The sequence below is a fragment of the Apodemus sylvaticus genome, chromosome 14 (genome assembly GCF_947179515.1).
Source record: "Apodemus sylvaticus chromosome 14, mApoSyl1.1, whole genome shotgun sequence".
NCBI classification, from domain to species: Eukaryota; Metazoa; Chordata; class Mammalia; order Rodentia; family Muridae; genus Apodemus; species Apodemus sylvaticus.
The window spans coordinates 6,690,956-6,708,658 of NC_067485.1; the positions used below are offsets into that span (position 1 = coordinate 6,690,956).

The 17,703-nt window shown below is 47.3% G+C and overlaps 1 protein-coding gene across 4 annotated transcripts in view; it reads right to left on the reverse strand.

The window, feature by feature from the left end:
- The window catches only part of Dapk1 (death associated protein kinase 1), a 165,464-nt gene continuing 147,761 nt past the window's right edge, over nt 1–17,703 (reverse strand). For 2 of the 4 annotated variants that reach the window (XM_052156688.1, XM_052156687.1), the window contains exons 20-27: nt 16,367–16,589; nt 15,357–15,545; nt 13,420–13,617; nt 12,370–12,508; nt 10,658–10,778; nt 5,524–5,712; nt 653–1,881; nt 1–205 (exon numbers count right to left, since the gene is read on the reverse strand). In XM_052156688.1, the coding sequence (XP_052012648.1) occupies nt 166–205; nt 653–1,881; nt 5,524–5,712; nt 10,658–10,778; nt 12,370–12,508; nt 13,420–13,617; nt 15,357–15,545; nt 16,367–16,589 (2,328 nt within the window). In that variant the 3' untranslated portion in view covers nt 1–165. Of the gene's footprint in view, nt 1,882–5,523; nt 5,713–10,657; nt 10,779–12,369; nt 12,509–13,419; nt 13,618–15,356; nt 15,546–16,366; nt 16,590–17,703 lie in introns of all 4 variants that reach the window. The other 2 variants (XM_052156690.1, XM_052156689.1) reach the window with 2 other exon arrangements.

Below are 17,703 nucleotides of genomic sequence, written 5' to 3' on the forward strand. Positions count from 1 at the left end.
AAAAAAAAAAAAAACCCAAAACCAACAAGTCAGAGTGAAGCACCTCTGGCGATGATCGGCACACAGCAAGGGACAGAGAGGTAGCGTTTCCTTGGTGACAGCTCCGGGCTGACTCAGATGATTCAACACACCCTCTTCTGCAAAAGGCACTCACATATTGTCTGTTTATAAATCATACAGTGGGTTCCAAGCATGGGAGTCTCTCCTACAAATATAAAAAAGATAAGCTGAGGGGCTGGTACGGCAGAGAAAAGGATAAGAAATACACATTATGGATAAATGTGTGTCTTTCTTTTTTGGTAAGGATAATCAATAAAGGAGTTAATTTTTTTTTCATTGAAAAGCTTGGAATCTCAATAAAGTTATCAGTAATAAACAAGGTATTAGAGGACAAGAGATGGAGTCCAAAACACTGACAGGGGGGCTCTACCTTCCCAAGCAACCAAAGTGAAGGATATGGTCTGCTCTTGACTGGGGCATGTGTGAGAGGGAGGGAGAGGAAGGCTGGGAAGGAGACGACAGGGTGGAGGGTGTCTTCAGGAGCAGAAGGAACCCACGGGGAATCTGCACTGAGAAGGCTGGGTTGCCCCCCTCCCCTCCGCCCTTGCATCTCAGTCCATAAAGACCCTACCCAAGCCAAGGCTGCCCTCACCGGGACACCACTGAGCTAATGGAATTGTAGGACGTGCCACTGTTACAGCTTGAGGCATAGGCCTCCGGGCCACTGCCATCAAGGTTGATCTTGAACACAGAAGAGGCCTTCAGTAAAAAGTCCGCAGCATCCCGGCGCCCCAGCTCCCGGAGTTTGGATATAAGGATGCCCACCGTGCTCTCAGGGTAGGAGGTCCACTCCTGTAGCAAGGCATGCACTGGGCTAGGAAGGAAATCCCTAGACGCCCTGTTACTGATGTTGTGTTTGGCCACCATGTCTGGGAGGCCCAAGTTCATGGCCAGAAGGCACCAGTCCTTCCCCATGGGGTCGGGTGGGTCAAGCAGGCGACTCAGTTTCCTCCGGGTCAGGAGGCTCAGGTCTGACGCATGGATATCCATGCCAAGACTGGCCTGTGAGTAGACATCATGACACCCAAAGCATGTGATGCTGCTGAAGCTCTCCTTGTACCCTCCCATGGTGTTGGTAAGGGAGCTCTCTTTCAGCGTCTGCGCGCGGAAGAAATCCCGGGGCTGGTAGACCATGACTGGTTCGTGATGCTCCCTTAGCTGCTGGGGGCTCAGGTAGTGCTTCACCGTCAACAACCCTGGCAAGGTGGTGGCCATGACGGTCTCGATGGTGCTGCACACCGAGTCCAGCAGCAGGCAGCATTTAATCTTCTCTGTCTCCAGTCCACGCACCTGTACCTCGATGCCCTGACCGTGGTTGACCAGCAGCACCAGCAACTCAGCCCCACGGTTGGCGATCCTGCAGCCGCTCACCCACAGACGGATGTCCGCATCACCCTCAGCGCTCTGCTGGTGGATCCACCGGCACAGGTTGACCTGAACTTTGTGAAAGATGCCACAGGGAAAGGGGGTGAGGTGCTCTACAGGGACGATGCGCACCCCACCGTACACCATCACCTCATCCTCCTCGTCCGCCCAGGAGCGCTGCAAGCTGTCTGTTTTGATCAGAGCAGGGATATCCACCATAGTCCCACTACTCAGGTCTCGGGCGCAGATGTCCATGGCATCCAGTATCTGCAGAAGCTCCTCCACATCACTGTCGGGGACCAGACGCTGGATGTCTTCCATGGTATAGCGGCCCCGGTAATGGTGCAGGGCTCGAGGCGTCTCCACAGACAGCAGCTTCCCCAGGACATTGGTGCAGAGCCATCGAGGATCCAGCAGCAACACGTCCTGCACTGTCTCACTCTGCATGATGTTGATCTGCCAGAGAGAAAGGAAACCCATACCAAAGGCACCCATTACCCAGAGCTCAGCAGGGAATCGCCAGAAGGCCCCTCCCCCCTCTTGGAGGAGAAGCGGAAAGGGAGGCAGGACTGGAGAGGGAGGGGCAGGGAGAGAGGGGTTCGATTGGGAGATAAAGTAATAATTATTAATTAGTGGAAAAACAAAAACAAAACAAACAAACCAGACCTCTGCTCAGCACTGGTTCAGGAATGTCAGAGAAGAGTTTCTCAGAAGCAAATTCCCATAGAGGTAAAAACTAAAAATACATAAAGACAGAAAAAGAGCCAGCGACCATGCAAAGCAATAAGCAGAAAACTGAAGGGAGACTTGGGAAGGAGGCAAGACGAGAGAACGAAAAGGTTGAGTCTGAGATGGAATCCAAAAAAAACCCACAAATGAATAAAAGTAGCTATCAAGAGAGAGTTTCAGAGCAAACAGAACCCCCATGGGAAGACTGTAAGCTTGGCCACTGTCCTGAATCAGGCTATCTCTGGGACATGTGTTTATTGAGTTCTGTGAGAGAACAATCCTTTCTTTGGAGAGACTCAGTGGTTGATGGGTAATGTGTGACAAATAAATGAAAAAGATAAAAGGATGCAAAAGAATCAAAGTGCATGAGATATAAACAAAATAACCAATAAAAGAAAAGAATCAAAGCACAAATAACCAGTCAGCGTTAAATGGGATTTGAGGACATGAGGATTGTGGTAGTGTCTGTAGTTTGTCTGAGGCAAGGTGTAACTACATGGTCCGGACTTGACCTCATCTTTCTGATTACAAGTATATCCCACGACACACATAATCCATGGCGATGGGATCCCCACCCCACCCCAAAATGTTTACGATATTGTAACTACCATACCAATACCATGTAAAGTTTTAAGTCATTTACTTTTTAAAAATATCATGTAAGGGTTTTTTTGGGTTTTTTTTTTTTTATAAATTTGCCTCTGTGATAAACCTTCAACTGAAAGAGGAAACAACAAATGACACCAGATAGCGACCAGTGCATCTACTTCCTTAAAAGTAAAAGAGTTGGAGGGGAAAAAATATGAGAAGAAAACAAAACAAAGCCAGAAATCGCTTTTTCCTTCTGGGCCCTTTTAGGCTATTCCGCGAATAATGGTGCTCCAGAACGGGCTTTCTCCGCAGAGGCCTCTGGCGCCACCTGCTGGCCATAGCACTCTACTGCCTTCGTTTTTGAGCCTCAGGTATCTTGCCCAGGAGACAGACCATTTCCACCATGGCATTGATGGAGTGGATCTCCCTTTACCACTTCAAGCTAAGGTGCTACTGCTGTTTCTTTATGGTCGAGAAGAACAAAGCTTGACCCATGGAGGAGGGAACTAGGGAGCTGCAGTTCTTAACCAGACTTAAGAAGGCTCCAGCTGTGCAGAATTGGTCCACATCGCTGAGATTTCCTCTGCTCTTCTTTCTTCCAGTCTATTTCTTAGAGTCTCAAGCTCAAGGGGAGAGGGAATGTGATACAACATTAAGAGGGTTATGTAGCATGGCTTAGAAAATTTCTGGTCAAGAACTAGGAGGTAAGAGAATTCTGTCGAAGGAGAAAGTTTATTTTCATGAGGAAGACACCTTTTATTTCTAGCTATGCTCCACCTTTCTCCCTTGCATTCAGCTGCTTTGCAGTATTGCTAACAGCCAGCCAATCAGCTGGCAGTTTACTGGGAGTTTAAAGGCTGACATCACTGTCTGAGGTCCTTCTGGGCCACTAGCTCTAGATTGGGTGTAAGTTCCAAAAATAAACAAAAAAGTAAACAACAAAATAAAATTAAACAAAAGATAAAGAGACCTCGACCTGGCACCCAAACCCAACGAACCCAGCTTCTGGTTTCCAATATTCTCAGAACTGCTTGTAGTTGTTAATAATCACAGCTGTTGCTCTTGGCCCAGCCTAGCCCAGGCAGCCACTTGGTTTCACAGTAGGAAGGAGGGGGTGGCTATGCCACTTCTGGGGACAGGCATACGATGCAGTTAAAACAGCTCCCATGCTGGGCTAAGTGTCCCACAACCAAGAGCAAAGACTCCTATTTCTGTCATTTCTAGTGGGTGTCGTTTGCTGAGGACGTCCTTCACGTGCGGTCCTGATGTAGGGTCACCAAGCACATCAGAGTGTCTTATTGTCCACAGACACCATGACCATGAAGACTGCTTGTGGGATTTTCTCAGTATTTGTCAACCCAGGACCATTTCTGGAGCCAGAGCTCTCAGTTCCCTCATAGCAGCCAGCCTAGGGCTGCCAGGAAGAACAGGAGGGAGAGGGTGCCTGCAGGGGCAACAGAACCAGTAACTCCAGACAAGAGTAACTCACTAACAGGATCTAGACGGCATCAGCAAAACAAACAAGCAAACAAATAAACCAGAATGGCAGACCTAAGGCAGACATGCATGGACAAGAGTTGTCCCACCTGATACGAGGTTTGCACACATCTCAGTTCAAATAATGCAACTGGTAGCCCGAGACCCTTATCTGAATGTCCTGTGCGCACACACACAACACTCAGAGCAATGCATGTTAACATCCTAGGACCCCAACCTCCATCAAGCTACACATACACACACACACATACACACACACACACACACACACCTTACTTATACGCACTTATATTCTCTCTCTCTCACACATACATTTACTTATACATACCTTCATTCTCTCTCTCTCTCTCTCTCTCTCTCTCTCTCTCTCTCTCTCTCTCTCTCTTTCTCTCTCTCACACACACACCTTACTTATACGCACTTATATTCTCTCTCTCTCACATATACATTTACTTATACACACTTTCATTCTCTCTCTCTCTCTCTCTCTCTCTCTCACACACACACACACACACACACACACACACACACACTGGATTAAGTTTCTCCTCCTTTTAAAAAACATAAAACATAGATTCTATTCTATCTAGTCATGTCATGGTTTTGTTACAGGTGGAATCAGGAAAACTGTGTCCTGTACGTAAATCTTTGGGGAAAACTCTTTATTAATCATGTTATGCCTATGCATAGCTGGCATGAATATGACAAAAATCAGATGCATCATGGGAAGAGATATTCAGAGTGAGCAAAAGCTTACATAGCCCAAACCTGACTTTTTTGGTTGTTTTTGAGACAGGGTTTCTCTGTGTAGCCCTGCCTGTCCTGGAACTCACTTTGTAGACCAGACTGGCATTGAACTCAGAAATCCACCTGCCTCTGCCTCCCAAGTGCTGGGATTAAAGTTGTGTGCCACCACTGCCCGGCTCCAAAATGTATAACCAAGCTTTTCAGACCCCAGGGTCTTGAACAGCCTCACCCATGGGACCTACTTTTAGTGTATCTCTTTCCGATCTGCCCTGTTGCTTTTTGCTTTGCTTTGAAAAGAGGTATTCTTGCTATTTTTGTAAACCATGCAAGCCTGCATGTAAAGTTCTTGAACAAGAGACCCAAAACCCAGAAACATGCAGCCCAGACTCTGAGCACTAGTAACACTGAAGACAAGAAGAGGAAGAGAACAGAAATTCCGTACGACTTGGCGGGGTGAGGAGAGCCTCCTGTGGTGAGATATTATACGTGGCAGGGCCCTTTGCCAGCCGGGGCTCGCCCACCCCCAGGCCTCACCTCTCCCGTGCTGTGCAGCTGCTGTGCAATGCGCCTGAGGTCATCCTCAGAGGCCAGGGGGTTCAGCTGGTCCTGCACGTCATACACAAACTGCTGCAGCGACATCAGCTGGTTTGGCCCATTGAGCTTCCGCCAGGAGGGCAGAGTGGAGATGATCTTCTCACACAGGTGAGTCATGGGAGGACACCCCTAGACACACAGGTGGGACAGGTTAGTCACTGCACAACTGTGCTCTAAGAACCACGAGAGACGGCATTCACTCATGCTGTACTTGCCCGGAGGAAGAGGGGAAGGGGCCAGCACTTTGCTGGCTCAGTACTGGCTCAGTGACTATCCCAGTGTCATCGTTAATAATCAAGCGGAGTGGGGGGGGGAGGGATGGTAATGATCTTCTGTGCAAATGAAGATCAGTCCGTGCAGCTATATTGTAGGAACTGTGAACTCAACTAACATTCATCAGTGCCTAATATCTCCCCTGCCTCTAGTTACTATCTATTCCCTTCATCCCCACTAGTTAGGTAACCATCTTAGTCAGAAACAGTAAGGTTAAGCAGAGGGCGACAGAAAAATGAGAATTTCACCATAGTGGATTCACAGGATCTGCTGATGTAATATCATTAGGCCAATAGTTAACAATTGGCTTAAAATTAGTTTTTTAACCTATCAAGGTGGTAAAGTGAGCCTGTAAGTAAATCTTTGGGGAAATTCTTTAATAATCATATTATGCCTATGCCAACCTATGCTTCACATTCCTATAATTTCACACCGTCCTGATCAGAAACCATCTCGGTATTACCTGATTAATTACACAAAATGGTTCTTACATCATCTTAGTCCCACTCCTTGATTTATAAATGGCAAAGCTGGGGGCTGAAGAGACGGCTCAGGGGTTTAGAGCATTTGTTGTTTTTTGCAGGGGAGTGGACTTCACTCCCCTGCATCAACACTGTGACTCACGACCTTCCGTAACTCCACCAGAGATATGACATTCTCTTCTGATCTTTGTGGACACATACATATATGTAGGCAAAACATTCACACACATAGGATTTTTAAAAATGAATATTTCTTTTAAAAGGCAAAACTCTCAAGGATGGAGACCATTCATTTGGGGCACCACCTGAATGGGGTGCAATCTGCAAAGTAGCTGTCAAGGCCACGGTCAAGCTTGGGGAATTCAAACACCCCCCAAGTTGTCTGAGGGACAGGTATCTTGATCCGGACCTGGGAGGAGACCCTGGCTTCTTCACTGAGTCTTTATCCCCATGTCACAGCTTGCTGACCTGTGGAACCAAGCCTTCCAGATCACTCCCACATCACAACTAAGAAATAGTGCCGTGCCAGTAGGAAAGCAAGGGTCTGTGAGACACAGGGATGATGTGTTGCTAGGTCTGGGGTCTTCTGGGGATCCTGGGTGTTTAACAGCACAGAGTACAGGTTGGCCCCACTGGGGGAGAGATGACCTGCACCTTCGCTCAGGACAAGGGGAACCTCCCTGAGGCTGCTCAGCTCTCTACCACTTTAGCAGCCCTCGTCCAGGGAATCCTCCATCCCTCACACACACTGGCACCTGCCCTCTCATGTATCACCTACTGCATGCCTTTCTTCTGAGGAGAAAAAAAATACCACTTTTCAGATAGCTATAATTTCTTAGAAAAGTTTTAGAAGGATTCCTCAGTCCCAAGCTATTTTAGAAACACATCCTCAAAACACATGCTCCAAGATTCCCCTCTGTTCGGGGCCAGCTAGGAAAGGCCTACAGAAGTGAGGTTCTGAAGACGACACCTTGTTTTGCGTGGCTGTGATGGACAATTCTCAACGGCCAGGCTCTCAGAGTCCCATCTGAGAGTTTACTCTTGTTGCTGATGTGCCTTCCTGGCATAACTGCATTACTGTAACAAGTCCTGGGCGTTAGCCCACCCTAGTGGGCAGATTTTCTGAATATTGATATATACGCTTTCATAGCATTGCTACATAGGCAAATTGATGATTTCATAATTCCCAATCATGATTCTATAGAATTCCTAAATGTATACAAGTCATTTTGAGCCCTCTGTAATATGAAAGCTGCAATTAGAACTCTGGAAACCTTCACGTGTCACAGGCTAATGGCACTAAGATAGAAAGCAGGAGTGAAACACATTTACAATCAGGGAAAACATTCTTTCCAGCCTAGCTATGAAAGCATAATCTGATAACCAAAGGTCATAAACTGAGAATGAGCAATTATTGTCGGTGCAAGAACAGAAAATAAAATATTGGCTGGACTTATCTCTACAACTTCCATATCAATGGGAGACTAAGCAGGTGATTTGCCTCTAGACACAACCATGCTCACTTAGACATAAGAATTATGGTTTTAAACTCTTAGTGACCCAGTGGAGCTAGTGGCAAATAATCAATGTTTACTTTGATAAATAGTCTTAATGAAAACATGTAAATATCTCTGTTGTAACTTCTTACTCAATTTATGATTTGGTTCTGTGTTTGAACTTGTGAACTTCTAGAAAAAGATGCTTGGAATACCATGTGATCATGTATCCTGAAAAGGGGCAAGAACTAGGACTGAGGACAATAAGAAGAGGGAGAGAGGGCACAGCAGAGCAGGGCGAGAGCAGAGGGAGCAGACAGGCTTCTTACCCCGAGACAGTTTTTTTCTTAACAGCAAGTTCCTTCTTACTGAGAAGAATGGAGCTTTTTTCATACTCAATAAAGGGGTAGAAGTTTTTTCTTTCTCTAAGCATTAAAGGTTGGAGCTTATTTTTCATGCAGAATGAGTGAGTTTTTTTCTGCACTGGAACTTGCTCAATGGAACTTGCTTGTAGGGTCTTTAGCTCCATCCACCAAATACATAGATATGCATTTATAAGTGTAGGTGTGTATGCAAGTATGCATGAACCCTTGTGGGGTTGATGAAACAAACGGTCAGACCCGACCAAAATGTGTGTGCATAAATATGTGTGTTTCCATGCATATTGCCTGTGTAAAAGTTTTGCTTTCTGTGAGAATGACTCTCTTTTCCTGGTTCACTGAAAGTTAATTGCTCCCAGCCTCCCTCTCACCTACCCAATGAAAGACAAGGCTTCTGGGCAAGAAAGAAAGGAGCCTTAGCAATAAATCCTCTCCTGAATTCCCTGCTGCTACACAGCATATTTTAATTGCCAGAGAAGTATAAAGTAAGTTTATAAAGTTAAAGAATTAAGTCCTCCAGTGCTTATTAAGCACAGAAAATTATAAAGTAAATATTAAGAGAGATAGAGCTGTTTCCCCAGCGCTTAATGAAGCACAGAACAGTAAGAAAAGAGTTAAGTTTCCTACAAGGTTGGAGATCATCAGTGTTTTGGCCTGTGTCTGACACTGTATCTGCTTCAACCCATTCCAGCTGGGCATGCTTCCGGAACCCAACATGATATTTATTGTTCTACATTTATACATTTGTAAGCTTTAATCCATCCACTTTGGGGATATGTCCTGAGCAGATGGTCCAACTTATCTCATCCCAAGCCAATAAGCAGTTGTGCTCAGTTATTAAATAACCATTTTCTCCATTAGACTAAAATAGCAACCCCTTTTCTCCCTCCCTTTCTCGATGCCTATATGTGTATTTGTGTGTACACACAATGTGTATGTTACATGTCAAAGGTCCATGTCTGCCATCTTCCTCAGTCACTCTATTCCTTATTTTTTGACACAGGTTCCTCACTGAACCTGGAATGTCATGTTTGACTGACACAGCTGACCACAAGCTTCTGGGCTCCTCCTGGCTCCTCCCACCACATCCCCCAGCACTGAGACTACACGTGCAGACCAGACCTATGTACTTAGCTCTTACATGGGTGCTAAGGATCTACATTCAGGTTTTCTGTCTGCATGAACACATTACTAAGCAAGCCATCTCTTTGGCTCAGCTTCTCTGTGCGTGTAAGCACATTTCTATGGACTTTCTGATTTCTAGGAATACTCTCTAAGTTGCCTTAACTGTTTTGATTATAAAACCATTGAAATGGTTGAACCTACTTCCATTTCAATTTCAAGATGAAAATCCCAGTGCCCTTCATCCCATGTGGATTCTGGGATGCATTGTGTAGCTGGGGAAAGTACAGCACTCGCTCATATTTTACCTACAATGAGAACACAATCTCTCCCAATGTGTCAATGAGAACAGTCTCTTCTAATGTGTCAATGAGAACACAGTCTCATCCAATGTGTTGACGAGAACACAGTCCCATCCAATGTGTCAATGAGAACAGTCTCTTCTAATGTGTCAATGAGAACACAGTCTCATCCAATGTGTCAATGAGAACACAGTCTCATCCAATGTGTCAATGAGAACAGTCTCATCCAATGTGTCAATGAGAACACAGTTTCATCCAATGTGTCAATGAGAACAGTCTCATCCAATGTGTCAATGGGAACAGTCTCATCCAATGTGTCAATGAGAACACAGTTTCATCCAATGTGTCAATGAGAACAGTCTCATCCAATGTGTCAATGAGAACAGTCTCATCCAATGTGTCAATGGGAACAGTCTCATCCAATGTGTCAATGAGAACAGTCTCATCCAATATGTCAATGGGAACAGTCTCATCCAATGTGTCAATGAGAACAGTCTCATCCAATGTGTCAATGAGAACAGTCTCATCCAATGTGTCAATGAGAATACAGTCTCATTCAATGAGTCAATGAGAACACAGTCTCATCCAATGTGTCAATGAGAACACAGTTTCATCCACTGTATACATCCTTCAGTAAATTTTGTTAGTGACTACTTTTCTTTCCTGAATTTGTTACACATACTAAAATAAGGCAATTAGAATTGCTGTTGTGATTTATAGAAAGAAACTTTATATTTAAAGATGCCAAGAAACTCAATAAGAACTTGATGCACTCTGAGGTGGTCTACCTCATTGTGGACCATAACAACCCTCCATCTTCTATTTTGGCTGTTTCTTTCTGTCTTCCTGCCTCTTCCAGAGTAACAGGAGAATATCATCTGGAAACAGACTTTAGTCCTGGCTTCTACTATACATCTGTCCCCCTGAAAACTAAACCGAACTGGGCATACTAGAGAGGGACCAGCATGTTGTCTGATACTGGCATCCTCATGGTGGGGTCCCAACCTCCCCATACTCACCGAGACAATCTGACTCCGTATTTCTTGCAAGTGATTCCGAAGAACCTTAATGTCCTTAGACCCAGATGCTCCCGCATCCAGCACAAACAGCTTATTTGAGACATGAAGGTCATTCCCAAACCTATGGCAAGAACAGGAGCAACATCAGCTCTCAGTCAGCTTTAGGTCTTCCCATGAAGGGGCCATATTCCTACTTGCCCTAGTGGCTGATGGGAGGAAAGGAAGAAGGGTCATGGTGACCCCGAAGGAGCCTCTCTGCTCCTGCTGTTGGGTACAGGACTGTTCCTGCCAGTCCCTCTGGTAAGTCAGTGTTCTCCCTCAGTCACATCATCGGGAGTCTGGGGTTTCAACACAGGTAGAGGAAGAGTGTAGAAAGATGTCAGAGCCTCCTAATGTAGAGGATTCTGGGATATCTTTCCAGGGGAAGAGAGGAAATGCTGCTGATGGTACAGAGCTAAGATCACAAGCAGAATAAGAAAGTTACACATCTGATCTAAAAACTATTCACATAAGACCTCTTTGCACAGTAGAAGAAAACAGACTGTACCTCTCACTGGTAATTCAACACCTGAGCACCAGCATGTTTCAGGAAGCTGCAAGTTCAACATTGGGGGGTGGGGCGGTGGAGGGGTGGTGTTTCTCATTTTTATTTGTATTCATGTGTATGTTATCTCTGTGTGTGTAACGCCTGTGGGGGGGGGGGCTCACAGAGGCCACAAGGGGGCACTAAATGCCCTAGAACCGGAGTTACAGGCAGCTGCATATGTGAGTGCTGGGAACCAAATTCAGTGGTCTTAACTGCTGGGCCATCTCTTCAGCCCAAGTTCAAACTTGCTGATGGAGCCTTGAAGCCTGCTACAGTTTGGATTTGGTCTGTCCTCCAGGATGCCTGTGTTATAGAGGCTCTGCTCTGCCCCCCCACCCACCCAATGTGATGATATGTGTTTTTCAAAGTAGCTTCTGTGGGACCTGTAAAGTCTCGAGAGAACCTAATCACTGAACCTCTCTGAATTCCTTTCCTTAAATGCACTCTGCCATGATACTACACACCAGGAAGTGATGTCATCCAGGGGACATCACAAGCACTGATGAAATGGGGTTCAGACTTCTCTCCTCCTAAAGCTAAATACACCTTTTTGTTATAATCTACCCAACTTTGGGCATATCGTCACAGCACCGAACGTTACCAACAGATGCTATTACCAACAGATGCTACATTTAAAAAGTTTTATTTTTATACTTCTTTATAAGAGAAACAAATGATCACACTGATGGGAAAAGCACTCTGATCTTTCCTGTGTTTTCTATCCCTCCCATCCTGACCCATTATGGGGCTGATGTTAACAGACTTAATTTCCTAACCCAGTAGGTGTTGACAACTTACATGTTGGGAAATCAATATGGATGAGAGCAGAAGTCTGTGTGGGGGTGCTGGGTGAGAAGAGAAGAGCGGCTGTTTGACCTTTTACCATGGTCTCCCTGTGACTAGAGAGATCTGTTGCAAGTATGCTCATTGTTTTGGTGGAAATGAAAAACTCAACAAAGAACCAATCACTGATGAACATTCCTTTAGCCACCAAAGGCCAGCCCACCCAGTATGGCCACATGCCCTCTGCCACATCACCTCATCTGACCCCGTCCCCGAGTCCAGATGCTCACCTCATCTGCCAGGATGCTGACCTCACCTGTTCCCAACACCAGGCAGCCCTCACCTGTTCCGGATCTCCTTCAGCAAGGATGTATCCTTATCATAGCCAAACTCGCCTCCAGCAGGCCGAGGGATGTTCATGATGTCAGCATGTGTGGCCACCAGGACAACCCGGAGAGGATTCTTCAGCTTGCCTCCAAATGCTGAGGGGTAAAGCACACCTTGTGAGAGTCTGATCTCCTCTCTGGCTGTTTTGGCCTCATGCCTAGATCACCTATATAGGTGATGTGCAACCGGAGCACAGACTCAAGGGCTGCATTATGGAGGGTGGCCCCTGGGCCTAATCCTCTGCTAGAGACCTCAGCAGAGCCCAGAGCAGACTGCAGCACAGAAGGCAGCTCTTGGGGGCGTCTTTAAATAGGCTGTGACATGCAGGTGGAAAACTGCAACCAAGGTCAGCTTTCACAGTGGAGGGGGAAGCTGGGGGAGGAGAGAGAAAGGAACTTTTCTGAATGTAGCCATACACATGACATAATCCAGAAAGAAGGCGTCTCCATCTCCAACCCACACAGGCAGGGCCATTTCTCACAGAAGCGTTTTAAAAGAGATATGGCAAGGGGGAAATAAGTGGCAAAAAAAAAAAAAATGGCCTCCTCTGGGAGGTCAGCCAGCTGATGTTATAAGCCTGTGCTCTCTGGAGACAGAAGCTGGCTACTGAATATCAATCACACCACACCAGAGACAGCTGTTCCTGCTATGGACAAAGTCCGTTCCGTCACCCCCTCCTCTAGCCGGTGTGCTGAGGCCAGGCCACCTGCTCTTTCCACTAAGGCTGCATGGAGCTGCACACTGAAGGATAACCTTTCTGCTGATGAACGTCCCAGTGCTTTCCAGAAGGGAGCAGGATCTGTGGATGGAAGACTCTGCTGTGCAGTCAGCAATGATGCCCTTAGTGATGAAGTGCATCAGAGGAGAGAAGGGGCTATGGAGGATGGCTCAGGACTGGGAGGAAGCCACAGGCAGGAGTGCCATTCTGCAGGGTGTGAGTATAGGCAGCCTGCCGAGCCCAACAGAAGCATCACAGGGAGAGGAGCAGGGGAAGAGCCTCGCTCACCTATGGGTTCTTCAACTGGGACCAGAGACTTCAAGAAACTAAGCCAGAAAACCACTTGGTTCAGCTGGATCTCATAGGGTTCTTCAAGACTGAAAACGATGACGTGGATGGACGTGGGATCATTGGCAGCGAAGTAGTCATAGCAACAGAAGTACACAGGGTTTCCAGAGAACTCCCATACACTGAAATCACCAACTCCTGCAGGAAGAAAACAAAGGCTGCAGTCAGGAAACTCCCGTGCAATGTCAGTGGCTCTTAGCACTCTAGGGACTCTTCACAGGGCTAGTGACATCTGCAGCATGTGTCTGTGTAAGTACACAGTGACCTATGCATAGTGCTCCCCATATCTAGTGCTCCCCATATCTAGTGTTCCCCATATCTGGTGCTCCCCACATCTGGTACTTCCCATACCCAAAGCTTCCCACAGCCAGTGCTGCCCAACTTCTACCACACACACATCCCTGTCTCTGCCCCATCTATGTCTACATGACTCCCTCCTAACAGCTTTCATTAGGATAGCTTTGGCTACATATCTGCAGCACATCTACTCTGAATCCCCTGCAGATGTGTCTGTGTGTTATAGGTGTATGGGCCACAATGCAGATGTGGCAGTATTTCTTTATACAAACAAACTTTGATTTTTTTTCCCCCGCTTTCATATTATTATATAAAGAGGTAGAGATCCAGTCAGGGGAAGAAGAGATCAGTCATGCCAGATTCCACAGGAGAATGAGCCAAACATCTACTTTTGATACACACGGCCTCTAATTGGCAGCTCAGCCTAGTGTGGAAAGTCCTAGAAGCAGAAATAGAACTTTCAGCTCTGGAGGCCTGTTTGGCGGTGGTGATTTTGAGGGTAGGCTCAAATACAAGCCCCTCCTTTCTTCACGCTGCCTGTCCAGTTCTGTCCTGGGAAGCAGGGAGGACACATAGTTTGGATGAAGGAAGAGGATGCAGACTTTAATCCTGGTCGTCGGAACCAAGAGCTCTCTAACTGGGCCCCTAACCAAGCAGCACTGGCATCTCTGGGGAAGCTGTAGAGGACTCTGCAGTCTATGTTCTTACAGAGTGTCGAGGTGCTTCCTGGTGCTAAATAATCACAGCTTCAGGTGTGAGATGTTTTTCACTAGGAATAGGATAATCATAGGGCTTCACCGGTATGTCTAACTTGTGGCACATGGGCCACATTCCAGTACAGATAGGACACACCTATAGACGATGATGTCATGTCACAGTGTTGAAGGGACACAGGTGATGGCAGGTTCTGACACATCCCTCCTCCTTCCCTCTCAGCATCCCCATCAAACCATGTCATTGTTCCTGCTGAGGCACGGTTTGCCTCTCCTGAGGGTCTGTGAGCTGCAGGCTCCCGTGACTGGATGGAGAAGTGGGGCATGCTGGGGGGAGCTCAAGAGCAAGGTCCTCAGGAGGAAGTTAACAGTAGCCTGTTACTTTAGTGCCCTCCAGAGTTGATTAACATAAAGACGAAGTCTGGCCAGTTCCCTACAATCTAGTTCTTTCTCAGCCCTTGTCTCATAGGCAAATAGACAACAAGACACACAGAGAATTCCCTGTGATGACACAGCATTCGGTGTGAGCTTAAACGTCACCTTTTCAAACTTGCTTTATCAAACTGTGAGGGGCTGTGTGCATCATTAGAACCTCACCAAACAGGCACTCAGCTCTACATTTCAAAAGGTACTAACCAACCAATCGGCCATTTGATAAGCACCCGCTGAGTGCTAAGTGCTTTGCTGCTAGGTGCTGAAGGCTCCCTACCATGTGGTTTTACTTTTCAGATATGTGAGCCAGTCGTGCCGTGTTAGCCCACTTACTAGTCTGCAGAGAGCACTCGGTGAAAACATCCTTTGGCAAGTGACTCGGAGCCCTGCGAAAGGAAAAACTAAGTTCCTTCCCTCGGGGTAGGTGGGGCGTACCGTTCAAATACGCATTCTGGATGTCAATGGCTTTGGTGGACTGGTCATCAGCCGAGCAGTGGAGGTGGTGAGACGGAGCCACGAACACCTCCAGCATCCCTTTGGTGAGGCCCGGCTCGAACATCATGCTGCGGCTCCTCACGCTCACGTTCTCACAACCGGGGTACAGGTTGTTAATGCTCACGGAGACTGCAGGCCAAAGGAGAAGGGTGGATGGTAAGGGAAGACAGGGTGAAAGCGGCAGAGGTGGGCCCCAGGAAAGGCAGAGGCTGCTGAGTGCAGGGATTCCATACATACACGCTTCAATGTATCTTTATAGACTCCAAGCCTCGCAAGAGCATTACAATGTATCTATAGATTCCAAGCTTCGCAAGAGCCTCAGGGATTCCTAGGAATGTCCCATGCCAAGCAACCACGTCCAGGACAACCACGTGGGAGAGTGGACATGATTAGTGGGCTATGGGCGCAAGCTAGCAGAGGAGGGCAGGCAGTATTTGGCAGGTGGCCTTTCCTTCCTACGCCTCAGTGGTAAGCGTTCATGGCATGGATAAAAGGCTGGGACAGGCTTGTTGGTAGCAGGGTAAGAGTGATAGTTTATGAAATCACAGGGGGAAAATTTGTTTACTACTGCCCTCTAGTGGTAACAAGAGGCAAACTTGGAGGGTCATTGGCAATTTCCTAGGCAGGCTGTCAAGAGTTCTTCTCAAGAGACTGGAGGTTTCTTTCTATCCTGTACAGACCAAGGTAGCATCCAGAGACCCCCAAGGGAACTACAAAATGGACTGAGACATGTGACAGGCAGTGACAAGTGTGTGTGGGTTCCCAAGCCCCCAGCAGTCTGTGGCCAGTGTTTGTCTCATATCAGGAGCTGGCGGGTTCCTCCAGTGGTAAGTGAGGACGTGTGCTACGTGTGTGGCTGGGGCCTCAGCCTTTGCTCTGAGTGTCTCTCTCCCAGGAGAATGCAGAACCCAACAACTTCAGGGCTCACGGCCACCACAGGGAGCACCTACCTGTCGGCTTAGCAGCCAGGGGCGATGGTGGGAAGCGGGTGGAGTTGGTAGAGGACAGTCTGGGCCGGCGCCTTCTGAAGAAACTCCTCAACAGCCCACACTTGAGAGATTCCACCAGGGTGGATTTCCCTGAGCCCGAGTGGCCAAACAGCTTGAGCTTGATTCTGGGCTGGAGATTCTGCGTGGGTCGGAGTTGCTGGATGAAGAGTCCTCGGTGTGTGTCCTGACAAAAGAATGAGAGCCCGTGTTCTCAGTCACGGGAAAAATGAAGCTCTAGGCAGGCTGCACCCCATGAGCCTCAGGTTTTCTCATCCTGGGTTTGTACTCCTACTCTAGTTGGGGATACAATACTGCGCTGTTTCCACAGAAATGTCTTTAAACTCAGGAAAACATGGCTTTGCGGTCACTGTTCAGCGACCCTAGTCTACCCCATGCTGTTATCGATCTCTGCTCTCTCACTTCAGAGACCTTTTGTCCCCCCCAGGAGTCCCTTGCCATCTGTTCAGCCCCTGGAAACCTCTGCCCTCTGCCTCCGGACTGCCTGTTTCCATGGCATCTGGATCCTAACAAATCGGCTGGAAAAACCCATGAAGCATTAATGGAGACGCGGAATAAGGTGAGCCTTGTAAGAGGGTAGAGCCTGCCCATCTCTGGCTGTGAGGTTTCTCCTGGAGGGCCAGGGTCATGGGACACGCAGGGCCTGTCTCTATTTGTATGAAAATTTTGGTTCCTATCACAAGAGAGTAGGGCCCATTCTGGTCTGTTTGCAAGTTTCTTTATGACTGCACCCTAACGGGGCAGAACCTATGCTTTTATGAGACCAGAGAGAAGACAGCACAAGCCGATGTGTGCTGTGGGAGGCTCTGAAGGACAGAAGAGTGGTCTTGCTCTATTCTTTTTCAAACTTGTGGGGAGAAGCATTAAGTCCCCCCCCCCCCCCCAGAACAAGCCAATCCTCAGCCTCACTCAGCCATTCATCTGTCCATAACAGCGGCCTCCAAGTAGGAAGCTCAGTGCTGAGAACTGGAGAACTTAGACCGTCAGATCCATAATCTGGTAGAGATACAGCCACATAGACAGACTAACCTGGGGTATAACATATGTGCCCCGGATGGGATGTCTTTATCAAGAGGCAGGCACATTATGTTCAAAGAGTTCACCTCAAGTGTCTTAGCTAGGGTTTCATTGCTGTGACCAGACGCCATGACCAAAGCAACTCTTATAAGGACAACATTTAATTTGGGCTGGCTTACAGGTTCAGAGGTTCAGTCCATTATTGTCAAGGTGGGAGCATGGCAGTGTCCAGGCAGGCATGGTGCAGGCAGAGCCAAGAGTTC